This window comes from Sipha flava, unplaced genomic scaffold (genome assembly GCF_003268045.1).
Source record: "Sipha flava isolate LNK unplaced genomic scaffold, YSA_version1 225_pilon_pilon, whole genome shotgun sequence".
Taxonomy (NCBI): Eukaryota; Metazoa; Arthropoda; class Insecta; order Hemiptera; family Aphididae; genus Sipha; species Sipha flava.
The window spans coordinates 440,004-459,540 of record NW_020272859.1 but is presented as its reverse complement, the minus strand read 5'-3'; the positions used below and the strand labels follow the sequence as shown (position 1 = coordinate 459,540).

At 26.6% G+C, this 19,537-nt stretch overlaps 1 protein-coding gene across 2 annotated transcripts; it reads right to left on the bottom strand.

The window, feature by feature from the left end:
- Window positions 1-10,696: 10,696 nt before the first annotated feature.
- On the bottom strand, window positions 10,697-18,043 carry LOC112683428. 2 transcript variants are annotated; one of them, XM_025554474.1, is made up of 4 exons: window positions 17,770-18,043; window positions 13,537-13,895; window positions 12,294-12,483; window positions 10,697-11,868 (listed from the first exon to the last, which is right to left on the bottom strand). In XM_025554474.1, exons 2-4 carry the CDS (start codon window positions 13,883-13,885, stop codon window positions 11,259-11,261), a joined length of 1,149 nt encoding a protein of 382 aa, XP_025410259.1. In that variant the 5' UTR covers window positions 13,886-13,895; window positions 17,770-18,043; the 3' UTR covers window positions 10,697-11,258. The 2 variants fall into 2 exon arrangements, with proteins under 2 accessions (XP_025410259.1, XP_025410261.1); XM_025554476.1 differs by lacking the exon at window positions 17,770-18,043 and adding an exon at window positions 17,628-17,761.
- Between the last annotated feature and the right edge of the window lie 1,494 nt (window positions 18,044-19,537).

The window sequence follows — 19,537 nt, the reverse complement described above, 5'->3', positions numbered from 1 at the left end:
TAAAGTACATAGTACAAGTTTATAATTTTTCACTCGTTTTTTATAATTGTTTAACGCCGCAATTTTATTAATTACTATTATTATTTAATATTAAGAAAAAGCATGCAAAATATTTTCATAAAGTATACAATTTAAAACCAAGAAAAAAAAATTTAATTTATTATGGAGTTTATTGTCTATTAGTATAAGAAATAGTAAACGTTAATGGTTAAATAATTGTAATTGTAGAAACAGTTATTACAGTGGTTAATTTAACTAATACTGATTATTATATCTGGAAAATTATATGTACTAAATAAGAACAATGGTTATTAATTTTTCCTTTGTTATAATGTGTATTCGCATCAGGTTCACTTATATCCTATATAGTGTGATAATAAAATATAAGTATAGCCATTACGACATTAAAAGTATTGAATATAGTCTACTTAATATAGATTGTAAAGGAAAATAATAATTACTAAGTATCATGTGCTTATACAAATGATAAACTGAAACTGGTTTTAAACTTTAGGTTCTTATTTGAAATACTTATTGTATTTCAAGAAAGGAAATAGTTCATTTTATTATTTTAAGGATTATAAAAATGCTTACAAAATTATTTATGAGTATATTATTTTAAACATTTCTAAATAACCAAAGAATAACGAAAGTAAAAAAAAAGTTTACAAATTTTGAAAATCTAATAACTCCCCATTTTTACTCATTATTTGGAACGAAAATATTAATAATGGTGTAGTAACTATGAATTAAATATTTTTTAAATAATAATAAAATAAGAATGTATTGGTTTTACTATGATGAGTAGTTTTGCAATCATCATAATCACAAAAGGTTTTTGATATAAAATATTATAAATTAGTACTTCGGCACAGGTTGTTTTACAAATTTTGAAAATTAAATATAAGATTTTACTTATTGCATAAGAATAAAAATTAAAGTCGCAAAAAAAGTTAAAAATTAAAAAGTCTACTTTATTAACCCTTTCAGACCCAGAATTAAATATTTCAAGTAAGAATTTTTTTTTTATTAAATATGTAGTAAACGGGGTATAAATATACTAAAAAAATTCTTAAAAATTTTTTTTGGTTATATCCTAATGAGATATTGGATTGTCCTCTGTGAGGGACATTGGGTTCTTACGCAGTCATAATTAGAATAAAAACAAATATTATATGCTATTATTTATTATGTATTTAAATTATAAAAAATTAATATAATAGTCTTATCCCTTTTGACTAGGCCATGTATAATAATAAAAATTAAAAATAGTTATAAAAATAATAAAAATTTGTTTTAGTTTTTTACTTTCTATGTTTTTGACGGTAACATTCTCGCCCAGGAATGAAACATAAATGTATATTACATTTGTCACAATAAACATGTGTCCTGAATGTGCATGGGGCATTTTTGCATCAAAAATGAGTAAAAATAAATTAATATGTTCTTATTTCGTATTTTGATAACATATAGAAATGATAATATTTTATCATAATTTGACTTCATAACAGCCCAATGTCTCTTACGAGGGACATACATAACAGCTGTTATAACTTCACTGATACTAGTTTTGGGGAAATAATGGTCATTCGTACATATTGACTATGATGTTATTTTATCAAAGAAAAAATTTCAGATTTTTAAAACCATTTCATCCACTAGAAAAAAATATTTCTGTTATCTATTTATTTCAAAAACTCATGACAAAAATTTTTGGAGACATTTCTTACTATAAAATATACATTATAAGACTCACATTATAAATATTATGTTTTTTGTATTCCTTACATTATTAGCATGGCAAACAAATATTATTTATTTATTATAACCTATTTCTAACCATATCAGAATTATTTCAAAAGAATGTCCTCTGTGGGGGCCATAGGGACTGAAAGGGTTAAGAAATTTGATTTTACTACTATATCAATCATCCTTAGAAATATAAACTAATTAGTCCGAAATCTTTCACTTTAAATCATTTTTTGCAAGCAATGGTATTTAAGTTTGGTTTTAAGTTTAAAATATGAATATAGCAATGTCGTTCATCCATCTTTGAATCACACTTAACTGTAGAGTCTCACCCGATTAAGGAATTTTACCCTTTTTGTTATTTGCTTATGTGATTATATTAAATATAAATTAACAATCAAAATTACCAAATAATAAATATATACTAGAATTAGTTTATGTGAAATAAAGTAAAGCAAATTAACAGAACTTGATAATATGTATAAAAACATCTAATAACCAGTTCTAAGTTTCAACCAATATATCCTTAAAAATTGTTAATTTTTTCTTCATAAAAAACATCAAAAGAACTATAGATATTATCCAAACTAAAGATTACCGGATTTTAGCAAGATCATTATTTACATTTATTCGTTATAAAGAAAACTTTTTTCGAATAATGAAAATGGAAACATTAAATTATATTAACAACGAAATTAAGTTATAAATAAGGTAAAAAAAAATTTTAAAGGTTCTATATTGAAGATATAATATGAATTTCATATTTTAAACGAATCTACAGTCGTCTAATCACCGATTATTGCCAAACTTAAAGATCTATGATTTATTTGGAAATTTCGCTCTACATATATATAAACTAAATAATAATAAAACTAATTATAATAATAACTAAACATAATTAAACTAATGAGCGTTGTTAATAAGTACAAAGAATCGTGATACTCCTATTTTTTCGGTAGCAAAATGTTGATTAAACAGAATTATTAAGAATAATAAATGCCACAATACTCGTACCATATCCATTATCTTTTACTTAACGTGACCTCTAAACCTTTCCATATATTGTTTCATAACGGTGTTCTAAATTACAATATAAATTGCTATACAACCGGACATGTGATAAAATAAATAATAATACGCTTTTACACAATACACATTATATACGATTGGTGAATAATCTACGAAAGTCGATTAGCGAGCAGATGTACAGTAAAGCGATTAAGTATGCAAAGGTACATTTATTGGTATTGTCGTTCAATTATATTATAATGAAATAATTGGGTAAATCGTATTTTATAAATTTTATCAAAGCGAAAATAATCGTTGTCCTCGCTGGTGTTAAACAAACGTTTATATTGGGGTTGGTTTCAACGACACATATATATTTTTACACATATATAGCTGAAGCAATAAATACCGAGGAAAGAACAATGCACGCATGTATGTGCAGTTAATATATATATTGTGTGGTCTTTCTCCCTATTGTCGTGATTGACCAATGGCCAGTAATTTGGCAGGCCAATAGCTAGTGAAATCCAATTTAGTTGACAAACGATGGGGTAAACCACATATTGTGTAGAACAATTACTAGGAAATTTTCATTAATTCGGACAAAACGTCGTTCGCGTAATCTTTTTAGACATATTGGACATAAAAGTGAGATGTTACGCATTGATAGGTTTAATAGTTATACATTATCTAAACCAGTGAGGCTTTCATATGTTACAAGTTGTATAAACGAACAGCGTATGGAAAAGGGGAATTTAATTAGCCAATATTTACGATTACATGCGTATATACATAATATATTATGTGGCGAGAGATTTATTTTATTTATTTGGTCAATAAACCACATCGTATCATCCATACTCTTCACTGGGCTTGGTATTCTTTTAAAATATATTTTATCATTGATTATAAATACTAGTATTTATAATCAATGTTTTTATGAAAAAATAAATTATTGATAAACCATGATCATTGCAGTGTAAGATTATGTATTTCTAGTAATTTTAATAATTAATTAGTACTTACCGAATTATGAGTAAAATAAATATCCTAGTGAAGTATAGGCGTTCAAATACTATGGTTATAGTTAAGCTTGAAATAATTTAGCCATATAACCCAGGATAGACTCTCAATATTTTAATTTATATAGGTACTCGTAGTTGAAAATAATAGTTATGATATTGAAAATTATTCTACTATTCTATTATAAAAATTTGAACGTAATGTATCGTCGATTTTTTTTCATAAATTGATCAGTGTTGATCTCTACAATATTTTTAGGTATTATTTTCATATATTATACATATTTTTATCTAAATATTATTATTTTATTTAATACTAAAAGTTTTCTAATATTTGTTTCGTTGGATAAAATTAATAAATAAAATATATTATTTTACAAGTGATATTATATTTTAAAATTACAATTATGATTTACTTGAAAAATAGGGAGATATATCACTGATAATATTCAGTTATTTAATCATTTTTCATTAATTAAAAACTTAGAAACACTAATAATATACATTTTTTCTTAACCTACTATTTATCTCATGTATAATTTAAATTATGATAGTTGGTATTCGCATTTAAACTAATTAAGAAGCAATTAGTTGTTTATTTCTCTTTAAAAGTTGTTAAAAGTATACACAATATGCCTTTAAAAAATTCCAAAAATGTATATATTGATATAATATTATAATAAAAACTTACGTATAGATAAAATGATTAATTAACGAATTTAGTGTTTTGATAATGAACTATTTTGAATGTTAAATAATTCAGTAAAGATATAGTTTTTATACTACTTTAGAAATTAATATTATAATAAATAATTCATAATTTTAAAAGTCAAAAAAAGAGGAATGATGAAAATGTTCTTAAACACAAATTATGTGAAGGGATACATATTTAAGTGTTCCAAAACACCACAACAAATTCTATCAGTTAAGTCAAAATGATAATTGTATGTCAACCAAAAGAAATAGTGGTAAATTAAGGCCAAAACAAAGTTAGATGGATAAAATACGATAAAACTAAGAGATATTGTAATTATATTATAATAAGAATTATAATAAATTGTTTTCTAAAATATTTTTACAATTAAGAATATTATTTTCCAGAACGATAAGAAATATTGTATAAGTACGTTACTTCAGCAAAATATTGATTTTCAACATTGCCAGTCTCATACATTGTAGGAGCGCTGTGTTACAATATTGTTATTTTTACTTTTTTTTACTTCGGTAATCTACATGAAAATGAATTTTATTTTTTTTTTTAAAATTAAAACTTTAAAAAAGTTTCATAGGATTGTGTTTTTTAAATTACATTCAATAAAATAATAATGTAACTATCGTTATGAAAAATGTGTAAAAAATTAAATAATAGAAAAATATTAAAATGTTTACATTATAATACTGATCCTACATAATAATATACTGAATCAAATATTAACTAAATTGGATATTAACATAGCTTATAAATGCATTGGTTTATTCTATGAGTAAAAAGTTTGGTAAATGTTATCGTTGAGACTTTTACAGTAAAAATACAGTTATAAAATGGTTATTTTAACAAATATTAAATATTTATATAAAACAATACAATTAATTTTCAAGGATAAATTTTTAAATTTATTATGTTTTATTTTATATTTTTTTATGACCATTTCTAACGTACCAGCGTTATAAAATACACTTTGTTCCATTTAAGACCGTTTATTTTATTGTAACTATTAAATTAGAAATAATAAATAATATAATAGCTATATTTTTTCAAGTGAAGCAAAATGAGTCTCTGAGATTCACTACAAGTCTACTAAACGGCAATTTTTTTAAAACTTCCATTATTTTTAATATAACACAAAAATATGTAATAAATATAAATATTTATAATATACTGATGCGTGAACGTTAAAACCAGATGAAATTATCCTTTATTTAATACTGTAATAAGATGCTCATGTTTCTTTTCAAACCGAATGATTTTGGCGATTTCATTAAGAATGTATAATAATGCTAAAAGTATTAATTTTTATCATAAAGTTTTAATCGCAAGTATCAACTATCACATAAAAAGGGTACTATGGCATTTTATAGCATATTTTACGTATCTAATAAAAACATATTTATAACATAATATAGTATTTTATGTCATGTCAATAAAATGATACAATTGTATAGTATAATTTAACTGTTTCAAGAAATATAATTTGGAATAGGCCCTGAAAAAGAACAAATGATTCGCATAAAAATTTTACACAGAAATAAAATAGTAAGCGGACATTATTGATCGTTGGAGGTAGATTTACGTTTATGAATAGTTTACGATTTTCTTTAAAGTGTTATTATATTTTATAAGATACAATGTTTACACAATATCTATTATCACAGTTAAAAAACAGTTCTTAGTTTTGGCCAAAGCTTTGTTTAATTTAATATTTATTTTGTTTTCAATCTTTAAGTATTTTAAAATAAACGAAGAAGAATAAAAACCAATATTACGTGAAATTATTTAATATTTATTATTAGTGCCCTAAGTATTTTGAGAGTTTTAAAATTTTGCAAAATAATACTTACTATATTTTATATTGATTTAAAACTAAATTATATGTTTTTGAAAACATTAATTCCCTTAAAAGATATTCTTTTTTAATTCAACAGTAAATTGTCTAGAATTCTTGCTGTCTTAATTCATAATTACTATTATTTTACAGATTTTTTAAAAATAAAGTTGTTTCTAATGACATTCCTAATCTTGGTTTTGTGTTCAATTTTAAATAATTAAATAATTATATTTCAAATTAGTTGGGAAGATTTTTACATTCAAAAATTGTTTTTTTTTTTTTTTTTGAGAGAAAAAATACAACTTGTTTAAATTTGTAGATTTTTCGTACGTATAAATCCAAAATAATTTAAAAAAAAATTAAAAATACATTCATTTTGTATTGAACCAAATTCCAATTAAATTTTATCACTAACTATTACACCAATAATTATTATACTATAAAATAATATGTATGTTTATACTAAAATTATTCATCAATCCAGTGTTATGTAAAGAGATAATTGGGTCTTATCGTTATCTCCCTCTATTATTGTATCTATATTGATTCGTTAAATATGTATTAGGGTTGTATGATAATAAATCATAAAATAATGAAAATCACAAATTGTTCTCTCTATCATAATATTTACACCCCTCGTACATACTATAGAGACTATAATATTTTATTCCAACTCTCAAACCGGCATGTATAATCGATAGGCGTGGTAATCCGTTTTAATAGTATTATACAGAGGGTTTATAACACAATTACTATGAAATGACTTTTTCTTTTGAAAAATACATGGGTTTATTTGATAATGATAAACGGATAAACAATCGTGTTATAATTGATTTATTGTTTTTTTTTTCTATGATTATGACAATCGACAATTTGTAGAAAATATGCTTTAATATTTTAGAGCCCAATTGAAAACAATTATAATATGGTACACGAACTATTTGGATGGTGGAACCATTAATATATGGTATAATATAAAGGGAACAAATATCAATAGTTATAACTAATGAATTCATAGTTCAAATTAACTGAAAAGTACTTACATTTTCATTCAAATAATTAATTGCATTTAGGACTGTAAGTAATATCAAATTATTAAATATACGCGAAGGGATCAATAAATATAAATAAAATGTTTATTGTGAACATAACTAGAAAAATTTTTTTTAACATATATTTTAAGAAGTAATTTAAAATATTTATTAAAATTATATTTTTCAATGAATATTTTTAAAATGAAAAAATATAATTTTCTATCCTAAAGTTCTTTAAATGGTTTACAATTTTTGTTTTTTGTTTTTTTTATATTTCCAACTATACTACCTGATGTTTCAATATTACAATAAATATAACTAATATATATGAATTAATAGAAAAATTAATATTCATAATATATTAAATGAGTTAATTAATTTGAGTAAAATAGTCATTGGTGCCTGCAAATTATAATCTTGTCGGTACTCGCTACTTTTATCCAACATTATTGTGAATTGATAATAATTATTCACTTGTTAATTCATAAGAACCGAGTACTATTTCATAACAATGAGAAAGAAAATAGTTTCTGCATTCTTTAACATGAAAAGGATGTATGGTTTAATCACAATTAGTAATCTATACACCGTGAAAATCTTATATTTATTTTATGACACCTATAAACGGATAATTGTTTACAGGTCACGCAAAACCAATGCTGCATATCAATAGAAATGGAAAATGTATTTATTTTATTTTTTGAAAATATGAAATTGAAACATTTTTTGCAGATGAATTTGTTAGTTTAATATTTATTTGACCGCCAATAGCAGATTAAGATATATTTTAATACAAGCTGAAAAAAAAAACAATATAATGTTTAGAAATAAAACCATTTTAATTGCAATTTTATTAACTTGTGCAAAAAAAAAAAAAGTAAAGGAATAACTATTTTAATAAAAAAAAAATCTGATAATGACAACTCTTATCTAAAATTAATTTTATCTCAAATATTGAGAAATATTTAAATGTTTTTTACATTAATTATTTCTTAATATTGTTAATCTTTATAATAAATAAATATTATCGTTAATAATTTGAATATCTTATTTTCATGATATTATTCAGACTTATAGATTTAGATAAGTATACAGTATATGAAAACTATAAACTGACTTTTAAAATAAAAAAAATAAAACTATATATTACACCTAGTTCTCAGAGATATAAATTAGGGAGGGGGCAACTCATGCATTTTTTACGGTCTAGAGTAGAGATCACCAATTAATATTCAAGGCCACATAGGAAATTTTAAAAAATTTTGAGTGCCTTCAAAGTTCAAAGCAATTATTCTTAACATATTAAAATACAATAAATGTTTGACAAATTATATATATTGTGTTTCATAATGACGTTAAAAAACAGCTACGTCTAGTGGTAAATCAAACCAACTGACAAGGCTTCTGAGCGGTTTGGTAAATCAAACAATAAAATTCCATTTACTTAAGCAAACACTATCCGTTTTCAAATTCAACCGTTCTTTTTTTCTAGTCCATAATCATATAATAACCAAAAAATAACATGAACATACATCAAAACGAAACAAGTAATAACGTAATATAACAGGAATTAAGTTTCGGGGGTCGGCGGAATTTGACGTACTGTTGTTGACGTGTAATCGGCACGTTCCGTAGACGGTCATTCATTCACATTTTAAGATATGCTTAGCAACAAGTATAATATCTGCTTCCACCAAAAAAAAACCAATGTTTTTTATTATCCATTTTTATTTTTTTTCCTTGTTTGCGGATCAGGGCTGTCGCGAAGGGAGGTTTGGGGGGGGGTGTCTTCGAACTTATTTCATTATAGCCTAGAAGGACCTAATTTTACCTATGAAAAACAAATATTACATATTTCATAATACAGTGTATACATGAATAAAATTTATATTAGGTACTACTTATTATACAATATAAAATATTATTATATATATATAATTAAATTGTTATTTATAAGAACGTGCGACACTGACACACACACACATATATATATATGTTAAAAGGTAAAAATATGACTACATATAGTTAATTATACTACTTACATCGAGTAAAAAAACTTGTAGTCGGCATTTTTCATATTATTCACCCCTCTTGACTTTCATCTTCAATACAGCCCTATTGCGGACCGGATAAAATTTGTCTGAGGTCCACCCCTTCGTGACTATCCTTCTAGACCCCGGGTATAGAGTTTAGCTATTCCAAAGTCGGCACATCATCAAAATATAAATACGTCTTTTATAAAGCCATTGACGTGTTGACGTGTGACAAAAAAATGAGACGAGTATAATACAGTTACTTATAAAAAAAGTACAATTCATTAACTAGTTTAATGCCCTCTCTCACTACGTTAATCGGCACTTAGGTAAAATGAGCTACCAAGTCGAAAATTTAACAATAGCATGTCTTAATCTAGAAAAAACTGAAATTACGCCACTTCTAGTTCTGTACTGAGAAGAAATTGAACAAGTTTATTTAGTATCTACAGCAATTAAATAAAAGAGTATTTTCTACTCATTATTCCGCTTTTGTTATGTACCCTATATTTATGATCACGCGAGTAACTGTTAAAAATTAAAAAGTTCATACCAATAAAATCCATTGTCTGTATGCACTACTATATTTGAGCGTACATACGTACTACATACTAACATGAGTTTACGGACATATAGTATTAACATGTTGGTAGTCGTTTAAATACTTACATTTTTGCCGATTGGAAATCTGTGACTATTTGAAAATATTTTTATTTATTGAAAATGTTGAATAGAATTTGGGAGCAGTGATTTTCTATTTACTACAGGAATTTATTATCATCCACGTAGTCGTAACAATAGTGCACATATGTATATACATATATAGTAAAGTATAGAAAAGAAAAACATTCAGACTTACCCCTCTCTCTTGAGAATACGACTTGTCCCTAGTGGCATAAACAAATCCGAGTGATCCAGTCGTAAACAAATAATAAAAAAACAATCTCCAATTGTTGCACATAAATAAATAATGTAGAATATAAACTCAGCGTTAAAAAAAAAAAAAAAACGTCAAATAAAAATTATCGAAAATATAAGCTAAAACGATTTATAAGCTACACAATAGATAATGTACTTTCTTATACGTTTTTAATTTTTTTTCTTTTTTTTTTGGGAACTTTGTTATAATCACTATTATTATAATATGGTTTACTTAAATGTATTATATTTTCTTATAGTAAAAATATCTTCATAGTATACTTTATGTTTTTATTTTTTAGATAATATGATATTTATAAACTATAACCATTTTTAGATTGAAATTTGATTTATAAAATTTACTTCAAAAATACTTTTATTCCTTCTAAAATACATGGTAATTAAGTGTTAATATAATAGCTTCAAATACTGAAATCTGCTTATAAAAAATAAAAAACTACTATATTATGGATTTAACTTAATGGTTGTTTATCCTTAACTATAATAATAAACTATAATTAAAATAAAAACATAAATAATAATACATTCGAAACCTTTTTGACCTATGGAATCCGATCACATTTTTGCACCGGACTATGACATTATTGTGATAGCACATTTGTAGTTTTATCCTAACAATTAAATAATAATTTATGGTAAAAATAAAAAAACACAATATATCATATAAGATACATATATAAAAACGACTAAAAGGAAACAAAACACCACTACTATATACTAATGAAAAACATTTACTTCTACCGATTATTTATGTAAACGAGTGTGAGCGATACCTAATGTAGCATAAAGTTCGAAATCTTCACCGATTTTTCGCTGTCCGGGAATTTATTAAAATATTAGACACAATGATCCGAACAAGTAACTCGCGATCTCATGTATATCAATACGGAACACACAGAAAAAAAATGTAGCCTTTAATTTGATATTTCAACCATCCGAGGAGGTAGCGTTTGGTTTATCCACGTAAAGCTTTGGCGGCATGGGCACGACGTACTGTCCGGACGGTGAGCGGGCCGTCAAGGTTAAGGCGGGCAGTTGCACGTTGTACGGCGGCAACACCGATCCTGTTTGTTGCTGAATAACCGGCGGGATTTGCGGAATGTTGTTCTGGTAAAGGTTAGGAGCCTGGGGCACGAACGGGGCCTGGGGCACGAAAGGGGCCTGGGGCACGAATGGGGCCTGTGGGACGTACGGGGTCTGTGCTACGAATGGTGCCTGCGGGACGTACGGGGCCTGCGGTGGGACGTACGGGGCCTGGGGTACGTACTGCGATGTCTGTTGCACGTACTGCGGGGGCAGATGTACGACCGGTGGCAAAGCGTCGGACACCAACACCGGGGTGCCAGCCCCTATGCTCGGACTGACGCTGCCCGAGTTCGTACCGTAGAGCTGGTTGTTGACGGCATCGCCGGCTTGACCTCCGGCTGTATGATAGCCATCTCCTTTGCCGAACTGACCTTGTTGACCTTCTGCATTCGTTTTGATCGACGAATCGTGATATCCTCCTCCGTAAGTTTTCCCTTCTCCGTCCCTAAACCTGTAATTTATAAATAATGTGTTAAAATGTTTTACACGAATATCAATGTTAAGAAATTTTTTAGCAATTTTCATTGGGCAACTAACTATTTTTTTCTTAAAATAATCAATGAATAACAATTTATACATTTATTTTAACAAGATAAATCTGGAAACTTGAATTGTTATTTGATTCAACATTGGTATTATAACAAGAAAAAGATAATATATATTGATTATTTAAAATAAATGATAAAAATAAAATATCTGAACATGATTTTCACAATGTTAACGATAAGTTCGCCAACTGGACATAAAAATAATATTAATTTGCTAACGGAAATTCAATTTCGATTGAAAAATGAGTGTAATGTTAATATATACATAGATTTATAGTCGAAAAGTAGTAGCAGAATCTTCACTAGTGCAATAAATCAATTGTTATACCTTTGATCTTTCGCACCGTACTGAATCACTCCCCCGTGTCCTAGACCATCGTCGTAATACGTAGCTTTATTGCCGCTTTCATTTTTTTGATACGAAGTGCTGAATCCAGCGACTTGGTGTCCCTTGTTTCGTCCGTTAATACCACCATAAGCTCCTCCTTCCACACTTGTAACGCCGCGATCGTTGACACCTTGAAATCAATTTACTCATTTCGTATACATATGTTAGGGATGAAGTACGAAAATTGGATAATGTACTCGTAAACACTACACATGTCTATTGGATAAAGTAAATATATTTGAAAAACGTTTATTTTGTAGGTACATTAACCGGGTAATTTGTACATTATCAACCGTTGAGTGGATAAAGTGTTTTCATGAAATAAAATACGATAAAATATAAATTGCACATTATAATAAATTGTGTGCATTGATATTATATTTGTTTTGTATTATATATTGTAATTATAAACTTCAGTACTGTGCTATCGGTTTTCGAGTTCACTTGTTTGGTTTATTAATATTTATCTTATAGTTTTTTTTAACAAAAAAAACTTGTTTCTCAAAAAGAGAAATTTTATGAGAGTTTTAATAAATTAATTAATGAAAATAATAAAAATTCGGTAAATTTTACGGAATCAAAATATTATAATATACGGGTTATCTGAAATAAGAAACGTGAAAAAAAACAAATAAATCATAATGAACCATTAATAAATATTTTATAAGTATCGGCTATAAAAAAATCTTTGTGTGAAATATCTAATGTAAAATTTATTTTTGGTGGTCCAAGTTTTAAAAAATGTATGTGTAAAAATAATTGTTTAACAAATAAATGTACGGGTAAATATAAATCTGGAGAGATATTTTGCAACTCAAAATTTCACCTGAATCTGAACTGTTCCAATAAATAACTATGTTCAATATTATTTTTAAAATTTTTTCATATGTAAAATAATAACTATACATCATTTACTTAATAATTTTTTTTCGAATTAATATGATTTGATTTTTTTCCACTTTATACCTTATCCATAACACTCTGGATAATGTACACATTATATTATTCATATGAATAAGGTTTAATTTACCCAGGTAATGTGTAAACTACGAAGTTTACCCGTAACATATACATACAAAAATATCCGCACAAACATGCATATTCTTACATATTTATACGTGTGAATCGTATTATAATACTATTGGAGTGCAATGTGCACTGTTCGTAACTTATAACAACTAACCGCCATATGTATTGCCGACGTCGTATCCATTCAAAGCGCCGTTGTTGTCCCGATAAAATCCATTCTGATCCCGATAACCATTAGCATCGATTTTGTTGCCGCCGAAGGCCTGCAATGCCTGCAAACCGTTCAACGCCAAATTACTGCCAGCGGTAGCATACCCCTGGGGTACTTGGTCCACGCTCCAGACACCCGCCGGATTGATGATGGGTGGACCAGCAGGCTTTATTTGAACAAAATCACCGCCCATCACAGTGTCCAGTGTTAAATTTATGTAAAACGCCTGGACTGCCAATCCGATCCCAGTTAGGTGCAGCGATTTATTAGATGCCGTTGAAGTTTTTGTCATTATCAACTACCTGTTGGCCAATATTAATTAAATACTTTTACACTTCCAGTTTGCATATACCGTCGCTTTTAAAACCGTGATTTATATAATATGCGCAGGATATAATTTATGTGTACCCGTGGTAAATTGTTTTTAGTTTATAGTCCACTTTGATATTTATATTGCTATCATAAAATATATATTTATTTTTAATTTTATCGGAAATACTTTCAACCTAATGGTATATTTAATTTTTTTTTCGGACAAATAGTAATACACAATAATTCTTATTCAGTAGCGTGTCAAAATTGTTGAAAACAAATATAAATACAAATGTCAAATAGTTTTACTTATTTAGTTTTGATCATGCGAATAAGATTACACAATATATACTATATTAATTTGTTAATATGTAAATTTAAAATTAATTTAATCCGTTTTGTATTTCTATATAATATATTTTTACATTATTATCAACTTTTGATTAAGTACAAACAAGGATAGGTTTTCTGTCTATATATATTTTTATATCAAATTAATATTTATAAATATGAAAGTAATAAGTTCAACAACTCACAATGTAGATATATAAATGTGCAATGCATTTGGTGTTAATAGAAAATTAATTATACTAAAGTAAAAAGTAAATAATGCATGGTGCTTTAACAGATTATAGTCCATATAAGTACCTATATCCTTTTGCTCATCTGACAATTAAATATTTCTGGTGTATATTAGAAAATATATATTTATTGCTATGAAAAAGTAATTCATATTAAATATTTACTAATACATATTTAGCAATGAAATGAACAAGAATTATTTAAATAAAATATAAAATTTGAAAGTCATGCTAAGAACTCAGTTATATACATTATGTCAATGACGCTAATGTATGATTATGGCATAATGCGCATTGCAGCAAAAAAATACAATCAAACAATTATGTTTTTTATCTCCCGTAAACCGAATCTAATTTCTCAAAAGTGAATTTTTGTTTTCAAAGGTGCTTGTCCAATGAGTTCAATAAAAACTAAATGGTAATGTAAAAATTAGATCTAAATAAGAATTTGAAATAAATAATTACTTTTTCAATATGATTCATATTTTTATGGAAAGTATGATTAAAATGTGCTTAAACTAATGGTTAAGATAAAAGATGGTTGAATATGTTTTCAAAAAAGTATAAGATTTAAGAAAAATTTACTTAAAATATAATAGTTCTGAAAAGTTTTACAGAGGAAACTTATTATACAGTTTACAGTTCTAGAGGAAATTTATAGAATAGTGAATTTTCAATTAATATTGGTGGGAACAAAAATTCAAAAGTCATAAATGACTTGCTACTAAGGTAAAGAGAAAGAGAACATTAACTTATTTTATGTAGTTGTAATGACTGTAATAAAATGAATTACTTATGTATGTTTTATTATAAGTATTATATTGTATTATCATTGTATTATATGTACTTTTATAATAATAATCACTTAATTTTTAAAAAATGCCACTGAATATTTTATATTATTATTTTAAAAACTCGAAGTTTTTACCACCCTTCCAACAAAAAAAAAAAAAAATACGAAATACGCAACTGACAGATCCCCTTCTATGTATTGTATGTCCTAAAGATTTATTGCTGATGGAATCTACATTACCCTACCATATAAAATTAATAAATTCTCATGAGACAACCTCTATATATATACATACATATGACAGGCACTATTTAAAATGGAAACCTGTAAAAACGGACCAATTTTCATGATTTCAACAAACAGTATAAAAAATATAAAACAAAATAATAAATAATGTACCTATTATTATGTATAATAATAATTTGTTTTTTACCTTTTTAAAACGAAAAAAGAATATTTTTGTTGATTCCTTTAGATTCCGTCTTCAATTAATTTAATATACGAGTATTCCTATATTCATAAATCAGTAGTAACACATACATGATTGAATACTTAGATATAGAATAAAATAATATTTATATCTAAATAATTTATTCTTAATTTTATTTCGCTGTGAACAACTAAATAATTTTAAGAAATACTTATAGATACTTCAAATACATACTTGTAAGATATATCAAAGTAAAAATATTATTATAAAGATAAGGAATATATTTAATTATATCTAAAAAAGTTAAATAAATTCGAAAGTTTTAAAAAAATATAATACTAGAATTTAGTCTTACCATGAATACGAAAATATATTCCATCATTTTTACAAACTTTATTATGACACAAATAATATATAATATAATAATAATAATATAATAGTATAATTGTATACTAATAATCACAGGAGGCGAGGGGCGAAAAGGCCAATTATCCCTCCAACCTCTAAAAAATTGTATTACTAATTTTTTTTTAGTATCAATGATTTAATAAGTTTCACCGCGTAAAATTAATGATAGTTCATAGATTTTATTTTATTTTGACATATTATGAGTTCTAGTTACCTTATTTTTATAACAAAATGATTAATTATTTTTAAAATAAGTTTTTTATTTTCAAGTATGAGCGTTTTATATAAATGTCAAATTGAAATAGTTTTAATTTCACTCAATCATCATCAATCGTCATGTATATTTAGATACACATTGTTATTTTATATAAAAAATCCAATTATTTCAAGGTAGTACAATGACCCATACGGAACGTCTATAAGTATTACCATTACAGTTGTAAATCGTAACTCAGACGTAACAATTTCTTGTGCAGTATGTACACTCCATGTAAGTATTCAAAATTAATCAATGTCGATTTGGATCAAATAAAAATGTAAACATTAATTTCGTTGCGATACAAGATATAAATACTTAATGCATCTAAACATAAATATGAACGGTACCATAAAAAAAATGATCACGTTTTATAATTATACAAAACAATATGTTCAATTTACCTTTTTACCAATTACTTAATCTAACTGTATGCGAAAAATACAAAGTATCTTTTATACGTGTACTTGATTTAATTTGTATCGTTCATAGTTATTGTTCAATGACATGTCCTTAAAAAAGTGATGTAAAATTAAAACGTTTAGGATAATTCAATACGAACATGTCGATAATAAAGTATTATCAAAGAAATATTATTACAATACGAGGTTGTGCACTCTCTATTGTACACGAAACCGAATAAAATCGTGATACTAAGGCTAGACGAATTGTACGAGGCCGAGCCCTTTTTTTTGTTATACATATAAGATAGATATGTGAAACTATAAGGTCAGACGATTCATTTATTTAATTGAACATTTTCTTAGTTGGAAAGTAATAAAGAATAAAGACTATTGTTACGAAAAACATTTATTGTATAATTAACGTATAATAACTATAATTAATTCTATACCCATAATTTGCCCGTATTTGTGGCAACGAAATTCCATACACAAGAAGAAAATATCCGAATTAATTTTGTCATTAATAACCGTCAACCGTATTACCGACTATTTATTAATAGTATATTTCCAAACACAGTTCCTCGAGTTTATTATTCATACTGATAAATGGAAAAAACAACACGGTTGTGTCCCAATCAATTATAAGTTATATGGTATGCAAATGTATACGATAAGAATATTTTTCACTTAAATTTCGACATGTTGAACAAAAATCTTTCCGTAAAGATCACGTTTGGTATACACACTAACCGTGTCGAAAAAATACACGCACCAGCCATAATAACATATTATCGTAAACTTGATGTAGGTACCTACTTGTTATCGTCGCAGTTATAACTTTACAGCTTACCTTTATTTTATGGGTTTTAAGTTTTTTTTTTACATTTTTTTCATGTTACCTAAACTAGAAAAAAATTACACAACCGTGCAATGGATACCAGAATAAACGATATTTATACGCGTGTCGTAGTAAGCGGAATGTATGAACTTACAATAATCACCACCGGTCGGATCGAATAAACTTGTTGATGCACACCGCACGAAACAAAAAAAAAAAAATCAATTAATTTTTATTTTTTTTTTTTTATATAATTATTATTATCGTGTGACTGTTGCCGTTGTCGTCATTACATACGGGCGCCTGCCAATAAACACTGCTGCACGCCGCACCACGCTGCTGCCGCGGCTATCGGTCGTTTTCTCCACGAGCTCTGTTTCGCGGAGTAAACCGTGTAACGCGAAACGTTTAACTAAAATTTACATACACAAACCACTCATTCGTTTTGGCTTGTACCTACCACCCGAACCGTTTTTACAGTTTAACGGTGAATTACCGGGTTCAGGGTCAATTATCCAACGTAATCAGGTTGCTGCGGTGCATTGTGTCCGCCCGCCGCCGTCAAGTGAACACCGCGCACAGGTTACACTGTTGTGTGGTAGGTATGTGTGGGTGTACGTACGACTGCGTGTACATGATTGTATTCTATAAGGAACCGCATTGACCTTCAATTAGAAACGTGTCGTTTTATTCGCATTCCCGACGGTCTTCTGACTCGTGATCAGCAGCGTACACGCAGGATTTTAGCTCGGTTAGGATTTTCACTAATGATCGACAATACAATCGACCGGATAATGTCAACACCGTCTGCTTTGGGAGGCGAAAAGTACCTTTTTTTTTTTTATCGAGGCGCTAGGATGGAATCGTAGAATCCTGCCCCTGCCTACGCCACAGTTTATGATGCATTTTTACGCTCTGCGTACACCGTGTACCTTTACCGTACGTAAGCACCGTTTGCTCCCTGAATTATATACTATTAGCTATATGCATAACCATAGGCATTCCTGTATTTTAAGGGATGCCTACAATATTTTTGGACCCTTTTCTTAATTGAAATCCTCTCTTAACAAGACATGCACTTGTTTTGATAAATTATAATGTACGAATAAATATTATTACATTAATATTAAGTTACTTTTATTTAGTACTTTTAAATTTATTTTTCACGATATTTAATTTTGAAAATACCCGATCACACGAACATCTAATAACGGATAAAATGCTAAACATCTGTAGTATTTTAAAAACAACTAAAAATATTATATCTATTAGAGTATTTTTATTAACTAAATAGTAATTCATATAGCAAAACAATTTATCAGACAATATTTGCTTTAAATATTCAATAACCATCATTAAAATTATTAATATCGGTATTACTATTCCATAGTAAATTAAAATTAGTTATTCTTCAGTAGACAATTCTACAAAAGGTATAGATGAAGAACTCGTGGAAGTAATTAATACCAAATCATAATTTTTACAATTTTTTTTTTCGTTGCCAATTTTAGCTAAAAAAGCTAAAAACATATATTTACAATCATTAATTATTACTACCTAATAAGTAATAATAATAAAAACGTTGATTTTAGTTTATGATTTATGTTGCGCTTATCTTGTAAAATAGAAAATAATAAAATGCATGTTTAGCACAATTATATTACATATTAATCAGTGGTATATAATTACTAATACCAGGGTATATATTTCTTTGAATAGTTGAATCTATTATCTATTTCTAAGATAATTATAGTGTTGATTTAATTTTATTACTTGTACTTTTATAATCAATATTACCTAACTGTTATAATCAAAATTAGTTTTTCCACGCAAATTTAAGATATTTTACGTTTTATTTTATTTTTTTACCCCAAAACATAATTTATTCTTCGTCACATGTTTTAAAAATATTACATAAAATG

Excerpts from the sequence above, each read along its gene's own strand:
- LOC112683428 (XM_025554474.1), bottom strand. The coding sequence starts at position 13,885 with ATGACAAAAACTTCAACGGCATCTAATAAATCGCTGCACCTAACTGGG. Across the intron at positions 12,484-13,536 it reads CGTCGGCAATACATATGGCG|GTGTCAACGATCGCGGCGTT; the intron begins GTTAGTTGTTAT and ends ATTGATTTCAAG. Across the intron at positions 11,869-12,293 it reads TACGGTGCGAAAGATCAAAG|GTTTAGGGACGGAGAAGGGA; the intron begins GTATAACAATTG and ends TATAAATTACAG.